The sequence below is a fragment of the Pinus tabuliformis genome, chromosome 2_2 (assembly GCF_031772625.1).
Source record: "Pinus tabuliformis cultivar Carrire ecotype Pingquan chromosome 2_2, CPIR1, whole genome shotgun sequence".
NCBI classification, from domain to species: domain Eukaryota; kingdom Viridiplantae; phylum Streptophyta; class Pinopsida; order Pinales; family Pinaceae; genus Pinus; species Pinus tabuliformis.
Window position 1 is genome coordinate 107,617,909 of NC_142300.1, and position 9,174 is coordinate 107,627,082.

General features: G+C 39.2%; 1 protein-coding gene across 1 annotated transcript; it reads left to right on the forward strand.

Annotated features, from left to right (window-relative positions):
• The first annotated feature begins 1,220 nt into the window (after positions 1-1,220).
• Positions 1,221-5,574, forward strand: LOC149191605 (uncharacterized). Its single transcript, XM_089404358.1, has 5 exons — positions 1,221-2,385; positions 2,791-3,066; positions 3,156-3,606; positions 4,128-5,050; positions 5,392-5,574. Exons 1-5 carry the CDS (start codon positions 1,770-1,772, stop codon positions 5,463-5,465), a joined length of 2,340 nt encoding a protein of 779 aa, XP_089260484.1. The 5' UTR covers positions 1,221-1,769; the 3' UTR covers positions 5,466-5,574.
• Positions 5,575-9,174: the final 3,600 nt, after the last annotated feature.

Genomic DNA, 9,174 nt, shown 5'->3' on the forward strand with positions numbered 1-9,174 from the left:
CAGTATTTAGTTAGAGTGGGCATTGGGAATGATAACCCCTTCCTTTCTCTCATTTACAGGGAGAAGGGGGGCATAACATAATATTATACTTTAGTCCATCCCATCCACCTGTCTATTTATGAATTCCAATGGCATTTACGAAGATATCAGCTTTGGTTTCCATTTGACACGTAGGAAAAAAGGAGAGGCATTGCCACCCATTTGCCCAATATCCAACACAACACATCTTTGTCCGCAGTACCTTTCCTTTCCTTTCCTTTCCTTTCCTTCCCTCCTTCCAATATGAAAATGAAGGCCGTTTCGGATATCCGCCAGCAGTGCCGACTGTCGGGATTTCCCCGAGTAAACCTCTGATTTCCGGTGTACATTTCGGCGATAAAAAAAAATCATCGCTTCCCCGTGGGTTTTCGGGAGAGGTCCGGTGGCAGGAAGGGAAATAGGCATAGCTTCTAAAGTAAAGGGAGGTGCAGTGCGAATGCGATACAGTGCAGGGGTAGGGACCACATGATAGGAAAATGTGGGGCTTGGCTCGTTCTCCCAGGTGCGGGACAGGAGACACAGCATTTACTATTTACTGTAGAGTGGAGAAATAAAGCGAGGTAAAGTAGGTAGAGGGAAATGGGTAAAGCGGGTCGTAGAAAACGACCAGCACGCATGAGGTATTGTACTAATATATATATATATCATCTTCTTCTTCTTGGTGGTGGTCCTACTACTACTACTCTACTCCTGCCTCTGCAACTTTGCTTTTCACAATGTGAACCAACGGTGAACCCACTCTTTGCCTTCCTCGCTGCCCCCGCCACCTCCTGCAGCCAACGGAAGGAGAACGGGCACGGCCCCTTCCACCGCCGGTGAACTGCGTAGTACGTATCGACGCTGAGGAGTTTTTATCCATTCATTCAACTCTTACCGCGGTTAAGGGAGAGTATTGAGTTTAAGATGTGGCTAGATTTGGCGTGTACGGGTGTAGTACACGTGGCGTGCTCGGAATCAACTCTTGTGTCCGGCGCCGCGCTCTGCCGCCACCATCATCATTATCATCTCCAAGCTGCTGGTCACTCCTCCTTAGATAGGCATCGGCCTATTGCAGTGCCATGAACAAATAAATAAATAAATGATTACTCCTCATAACTATGATTAATCTTTAGGTTTAGGTTTAGGTTATTTAAATTGATGTATAGTGGTGGTAGTGGCAAGTATGACTTTTGGTAAAAGGATAATAGGTTGGAAAAGGAGGGAGTGGCAGGGTGAAGTGAGGGTATCTTGCTACTTTGGCAAAGAAGTGAGGTGAGGTGATATGATATGATGTGTGATGGGTGGAGTACTAGTTGTGGAAGAAATGGAAGCAGCATTGTTACTGTAAAGTGACAGTTGTATTATTAATTTCTTTTTTATTAAATTGTGTTCCGTTCTGGAAAATATGTCTGGTTAGGGTTTGACATTGATGTTGATGGAAAGGTGGAGGAAGGGATAGTGGTGCCAAATCAAATTCTGATCTTCTTCCCACTTATGTATTGCCGATCGGGGCACAAGTGCCACTCGCACGCATCAGAAGAAGAACAATCGCACAAATCCGAGCAGTAGGCAGTTGATGCTGGAGGTCCGGGCAGCTTTATTTCGGCGCTTCCATTATCCCGTACAGCGGCGATTGGGTTTGTTCTGCGAGACGCAGAAAGTTGCAGGAATACATATCTAATGCGAGAGTGCTGAAGGGAATCCTGTCATCCTGTCGGAGGAGTGATGTGGTGTGTTTTTCATTAGGTTATATGGATAATTATTCTGGTACACAAAACTTGGGCGAGGTAGAGAGGGGGCGAAGCAGCAGTAGCAGCAGCAGCAACAATCTGTTGTGTGGATTGGCGACGGAACAACACCGACTGAGGGTGCCAGGTTTGGGGGGCATGATGTTAGTGTCGTCGATCAGTCCTGGAATGCAGCGGTGCGGGGCAGGTTCCGAAATGGAGGTGGGAGTGGAGTTGGACGATTACAGGAGTGGCAGAATAGGAGGTCCCACGAAGATAGGTCGAACGGATGGGTATGCCCCATTTGTCTGCCGGGCGCAGAAAATGCAAATCCAGATGGACAGTGCCAGTGCGATTGGCAGTGGTGCCAGTGCCAGCGATCATCATCTTCCAGTACTACGTAACAGAAGCGGCAGCGACAACAGCAGCGCCTGTCTCTTGTCAGAAGGCCGTCCCCGTTTGGCTCCCTCATACGCTTCCTCCGAGAGAAGCATGTTGAACAATGACGGCAGCAGCACTATTTCTTCCGACTCCAGACTCCTCCTCCGAAGCAACGACCCGGTCTTATCGGCAACAACAACAACAACAACAGATGCAAGGCCCAGCCTCCTGCGCGCCTTCTATACACCTCCTCCTGCAGGTAATCAATCTGTCTGTCGTTTGAAATTCCATAATAATGCTCTTACCCCACGGCCGTACGGTATTGCTGGCAAGGGCACTCCGTTTGACGTTCAGATGGTGGCGTGCGATTGTAGCCAAATCTTTGGGGTAGATACATTTAATTTTACACATGCTCCCTTGTCGTTCATAACACCGGCACCGCCCGCAAATTGGTTTTGTTCACATGCGTAGGAAACAATAAAATTGGTTTTGTTCACATGCATAGGAAACAATAAAATTTAGTCCGCGCATGGCAAATTAATGACCCCCGTCACGATAATTGACCGTCATTTCACGAGCTTTGCAGTCGAAGCTTTTAAGGCGCGGTATGAGATTCACTTTTTGATTCTGCGTGTGTGTGTGTCTGTTTGTAATATTATTGCAGGGATGCCTGTGTCGTCAATGGCAATGGGAAGAAGGGACACCGGCGGAATGGAAACGGGACTGGGAGGAATGCATGTTGTAAGAACAGGAGTACGTCCTCCCTTCAGTCCAGCGCAGTGGCAGGAACTGGAACACCAGGCGTTGATTTTCAAGTACATGATGGCCTGTGTCCCCGTGCCGCCTGAGCTTATCATTCCTATTCGGAAAAGTTTGCTTTCTCTTCCCCAAAGATCTCCTCCGCTTCCTCCTCCTCATCATCATCATCTTCCCCCCACTCGTAAGTGCAATAGTCAAGTTTATTACAGGTCGGTTCTGTAAATAATAAAAGCTTTATTTGAAGCTGACAGGCATTTTATGTTATGGCAGTCGCGCCGTGGAGTTCGTTCCACATGGGATTCGCTGGCAACATGGATCCAGAACCGGGAAGATGTCGGAGAACAGACGGTAAGAAATGGCGTTGCTCCAGAGACGTCGTTCCGGACCAAAAGTACTGCGAACGCCACATGCATAGGGGCCGTCATCGTTCAAGAAAGCCTGTGGAAGGCCACACTGCCGCCGTCACTTCTCAAACCAATTCCTCTTCTGCGACTGCCCCCTCTTCCTTAAGTGTGGCCGCCACCAGCAACGTCCTCGCACGCCCTTCAATCTCAGTTAACTCGCTGCAGAAACACCAACCTGGTCATCCTCTTTTGGGGACGAAAAATTTGTCTTTCACTGGCAGCGGGAGCCAGATTCAACAGTACCCATTGCAGTCACCTGCCGGAGCAGTAACAGCATCATCATCATCACCGTCTGCTATGGGAAACAAAGATTACAGGTAAACACGTGATTACGGATAGCGTTATTTTCTTCTCTAAGGCTTCCTGCAAAAACCCTCGTACATTTGGTGCACACCCACGGTAATTACATTATTAGAATAGAGAGTTCATTTAATTTAATCCTGAAGTAAATGCTCACAAACCATTCAACCTACTATCCTAGTCCAGTGCTGACAAGCAAAAATGGAGGAGCGTAATTCATGAGTACAAGTATAAATAATATTCCAATCCCCAAAAACGATCAAGAAAATTAATAGGAATGGAAGTGCAATTATACAATCCTAAAAAAGAAACATTCCTACCTCCTTGATACGCACTAGAAAGGAGAACTATACTGGAAATGCCTTTATGTCGTTTGCAATGGAAATCTCGTAATATTTATTTGTCTTGTAGCATTGCGTTTATTGAACCTAGTGTAGCAGCAGAAGTAGGTAAAAAACCTAAGCTCTAGCGTCTTCTATTCTTTCCGTCATGTCTACGACCTAAAGTAATTTTAATTACAGTTCTGGGCCTTTTTTAGGTATGAAAATGGGATGAAAGTTGGAGAAATGGATGAGAACCTTTTGTTTTCTGAGCCTTCCGCCAGCAGCAACACCATCAACAATCAATGGCGATTCATGGTGGCGTCCAAGGCAGCAGTGCCTCATATCCCACAGTCAAAAGGCAACAGCCATGACTCCCTGATGCAGTACAGTTCCAGCCCGCAGCTAAGGACTCTTCTTGGCCAAAGCCTCGGCACTGTGAGCGAGGGAAACCAAGTTGCCACTATTCACATAAATCCCCATGAGCAGCAGCATCAACGACAGCAACATTCATTTCTGAGCACAGATTACGGGAGAGTGCAGGAAGCGATGCGAGAGCCGGAAGAGCAGCCTCTGCGTCATTTCTTCGATGAGTGGCCCAGATCAAGAAATCCATGGGCGACCGACGTAGAAGAGGAAGCGTCGAACCGTAGTTCTTCAACAACCCAGCTCTCCATATCGATTCCTGTGCCGTCCTCTAATTTCTCAGCAGCGAACACCAGTTCATCTCCTCGTCGCAAATTATCGCTCACCTCTCTGAAATTATCTATGTCTGGGGATGGCAGCGATCCAGTGGGCGTGGATCCTATCGAAATGGGTCTTGCAGTAGGCATGAATATGAATGTAGAAGAACGTCATCGACAAACCCATGGCCAACACCACCACCACCATCATCATCAGGCCAACTGGGTTCCCACAGCTTGGGGAAACCCCATGGGTATAGGGGGTCCTTTAGCAGAGGTTCTTCAGTCGTCCACTACCCCAAGTGGATGCAACAACAACAACAAGAAGCAGCCTGGGCTAAATTTAATGAATGATATTGGATGGAAGGACAACAGCAGCAGCAGCAACAAGAACAGTACGGCCAGTAGCCACTCAAGAGACAGCCCACCAAGCTGCATGCAAACATCATCCCCAACAGGTGTTTTACCAAAAAACATTTGGTTTTGTTTAAAGCATTAATAGTACTACCACATCCAAAAGCCCTTAATCTTCTACCACAAAAGTGATGGGGTGATTTATAAGATCCAAAAAGAACTACTCTTTTGCTTGTCGAATATTTGGTTGAGAGCTGGTCTGTTGCTACATATACAGACTAAATACATAATTTTAATACATTTGTGTATGGACTTATCTTCTGTGGCATATTGAATGCAAATTTCCTGATCGTAGTTTCGTAGCAATGTTCAAATTTGCAACTGTTGCTCATGTTTGTTGGTGTTGTTGAAATATGGATGAGTGACTGTATTCGTTGTGTTGCAGAAAGGGGTGTTTCTGGAAGAATGGGTTCAGCCATTGATCATCCTGTTCCACCACACAAGGGCATCGGTCATTAACGTTCCCTTGGACAAACCAAGTTTGCCTGATCGGTCTCTGGAGTCCATGTGAAAGCTATCAGCGCAGGCTTGGAGGTTTCACTTTGTTTTTGGAGTATATATATATATATATATATATACTTTGGTTATATTGTGATGATCGTGAATGATTCTAGGAGTGAGCCGTACGATTTGTGTATCAAACTAGAAATCAAGAAGCTTAATTCCACCGACTGCTGCCTTTTTGTACTACCCATTCTGCTCCTTTCATATATTATTTGTATATCTACCCATGGCCTCCAGTCATTTTGATTTGACATCAAAGCTTAAGCTCCGTATACCTATTTCTTTGCCTTGCATATTCATAATAAGCACATTGCCTTGCAGCAGAAGACATAGTAGCTGCTGATGGATGTAGCTTCAAGATTGAGGTATTTCTTTTTGAGCTACATTCAGTAGTGCTCGTCATTTGGGTTTTAGGTTATTTTATTTGTTATATTCTTGGTCACAAAAATTTTGTAACTGTTTTTCGGGCAACGTTCATTATGGTTTTAGCTTATGTGATTCGTTATATTCTTGAGCAGAAAAAATTATCAGTTGCTAAAATTAATGATAAAAATGGTTGTATTTCCAAAACTTACCTCCAGAAAACTATTGTTGTCATTTTAAACCAAGACTAGGTAAGGTATTTGTTTGGAAGCATCCAAAATTTATTCTTCGAAATCTGGACATTATTATTTGGTTTGGTTGAAGCATTTCAGTATCTCTCAACATATCAGTAGAAGAAGGGTGTTTAAAGGCCTAGTTGTCCTTAATTGTATGAACGAGTAGGACTTGAAGAGTGCTCAAAGGCCGCCTCCTTAAAAGCATAAATTATGACTTACCTTCTGCTTCAACAAAGAAGGTTGTAGACTGAAATGAATTGATTGCCATTAGCATTACCAAATCTTCATGTTTTCCCATGGTTTTTTAATGTATTGAGAAAATGAGTTTTTCATGTAATATTGAATTCAATATCATTTGCATTGGATAATGTTGTTTAAAACATAAAGCCAGCCCAGCCCAACCCAGCCAAGGTGTGGTTGTGATCAATAGATTATCGTTTGCCCCATTGTTAAATGGCCGTGTGTTTCTTTTCCAATATCAAAATAAATAAATAAAACGTAAACCCAGCCCAGCCCAGCCCAGCCATGATTGTGATTATGTATGATCTGTCCTCAACTTGATTCGAGAGGGTGATTTTACATGTAACTCATCTCGACGTATCAGTTAGTGAACTTAATTGGATTAGGTGATTCCATAAGACATCCATCTTAATTCCACCCCTTCAATGTACAGGGGCTTGGGCTTGGAATTACGTTAAAACATAGCCCTTGAACAGGGCCTGGCCTAGGGGTTAAAATTTAAGGTTTAGGCTCAGCTAACTCTTAAATTCTTGAAAGCTGAACGGTGTTTGTCAAAAGTTTAAGACTAAATGAATATAAAAATATGATGTAAAAGTTATTAATTTGATATTGGTTAAGAGGAATATACAAACATAAAACTAAACTATATAAAAAGGTGCATGATGTTAGTCAAAAGTTTAAGAATAAATGAGTATAAAAATATGATGCAAAAGTTATTAATTTGACATTCGTTTAGAGGAATATAAAAATGTATATTATAACGAGTACAATAGGGTTATAAAATGTGTTTTATATATATTCTCATAATCAAAATGTTTGTGTTTTTTCATTATAATTTTATGAGAAAGAACAATTTTATAATAAGTCTTAAATAATAGGTACAGTTAGTTAATTTTTTTTTTTTTAATGTATAAGTTTTAAATAATAAATATATTTAATTTTAAAACTTAAAAAAATGCATAATATTAATTAAAAGTGTGAGAGGGTAAATAAATGCGAAAGTTATTAATTTAATCTGTCAAAAGGAAATGAATAAAAACTGTAAATTCTCATGGATACACTTGGGACTTTCCCAAGTTGAATGAGAGAGAAGTGTATTAACCATTTCATAATTTTATAAATATTAAAAAATGAATACATGTATTTTTAATTTTTTTTGAAAGAAAGATAAGGATAACTAAAAGTATAAGACTAAATAAATGATATGAAGGACAGTAGTTTGAATTTTGTTAAAAGGCGAGGAATAAAAGTGCAAAATATGATGGCTAAAATATGTGAAAGGTAGATGGAATGTTTATCAGTCATGATTCTAGGTATAAGAGCCAAATATATTAATCATTTTAAGGTTTTATAAATTAGGAAAAATTTATATAATTTTAAAATTTTGAATATTATATTTTAAATGATATTATTTTGAAAAAAAATGAGTATTAATAAATTATAAATAAAAATAAAAATAAAAATGATGTATAGTTTACTCGTTTGATTTATAATGGCTGTTTGTTTAAATATAATAATAATAATATTATATAATTCGTAACATTTTGAATTTTATATTTTTATTTAATATAATTTTAAAAATTTAAATATTATATTTAAATGATGTTATTTTGGAAAAAAATGAGTATTATATTTAAATGATATTGTTTTGAATATAATATATATTGCTTTTTTTATTAGGAAATCTTATTATTAATAAATGTGAATGTTTGAAATTGTAAAAAGAAATAATTTTAAATTTTGAATGTTGTTATTATTACTAGTTAAAAGAAGTAATAGATTTATTTTTATATTTGATGATTAGTATGATATCGATTATTGAGATTAAGCTTGGTTTAAGGAATTTAAGAAGTTAGAATTTTGTTTTTGTGTTGGAAAAGCATTAAGAGAAATGTTCTAATATTACCATAATTTTGATTAATTAGAAGGATAGGAAGGTTGTTAGAGTGTCAAATCCTTTGAAATTGAAATCTAATATGGATATAAGTTGCACATTTTAAGGGAAATTGATGATTATTATTATTTTTTTTCTTTTTAATCTTAACCTCTCTTAGTGTCACAAAGATGATAGATTCTTTCATTCTAGGGTGTTTTGGGAATTGTCGATGCCAAGTTTCACTATGGAGCTAGTGAGGATTTGTTCTTATTTTAACAATGTTGATTTTCTTATTTACGCTTATTTAAACAAAGAGATAATTTTGATCTTTTATATTAGAGTTGATCACCTCCTCAAAGTATCTTAATCTCTTTTACCCTTTGATTCTTTATGGCACAACTTCTCCTTAAATTTAGATGCAATAATACTTTTAATGTTATCCTTATTATATAATATGGTTTCTTCTTTCATTCCTTGACAAGACTATGCATCTTTATGCCATTTCACTTGAGTCTAAGTTGGTTTTGGTTCGAGTTTGAAGCAATTTTAGGGAGCCTCCTATCTTCCATATTGTTTCAATTGTTCTTATACATAGATATCTAGTTATAGTCTTGCTCTCAATGGGGGAAAGGATCCCTTCCACGAGGAGGACAAGACTCAGTGTATTGTCTTTAATTTTGAGATTATGAGTTATAAAATTATTTTGGATATGTTCTATCTTTCTTCTTAATTCTTTTGAGGTATCACATCCCCAAACTTTGAATCCATACAAAATAACAAAAGTAACAAGAGTATCAATGAGGAGTTTTTTTTATTCCATATATTAAGGTTTATAGTTGCTTCCAAACTTATAATAAAATTTCCACCCTCAATTATAAATTTTTAGTTTATAGTCACTTGTATAATTAAAATATTTAGTAAAAGAGAGTTTTAAATATAAATGATTGAT

Bases quoted from the DNA above. Each gene is read 5' to 3' on its own strand.
- LOC149191605 (XM_089404358.1), top strand. From the start codon at position 1,770: ATGGATAATTATTCTGGTACACAAAACTTGGGCGAGGTAGAGAGGGGG. The intron at 2,386-2,790 runs GTAATCAATCTG...ATATTATTGCAG, and splicing joins CTATACACCTCCTCCTGCAG to GGATGCCTGTGTCGTCAATG. The intron at 5,051-5,391 runs GTGTTTTACCAA...GTTGTGTTGCAG, and splicing joins GCAAACATCATCCCCAACAG to AAAGGGGTGTTTCTGGAAGA.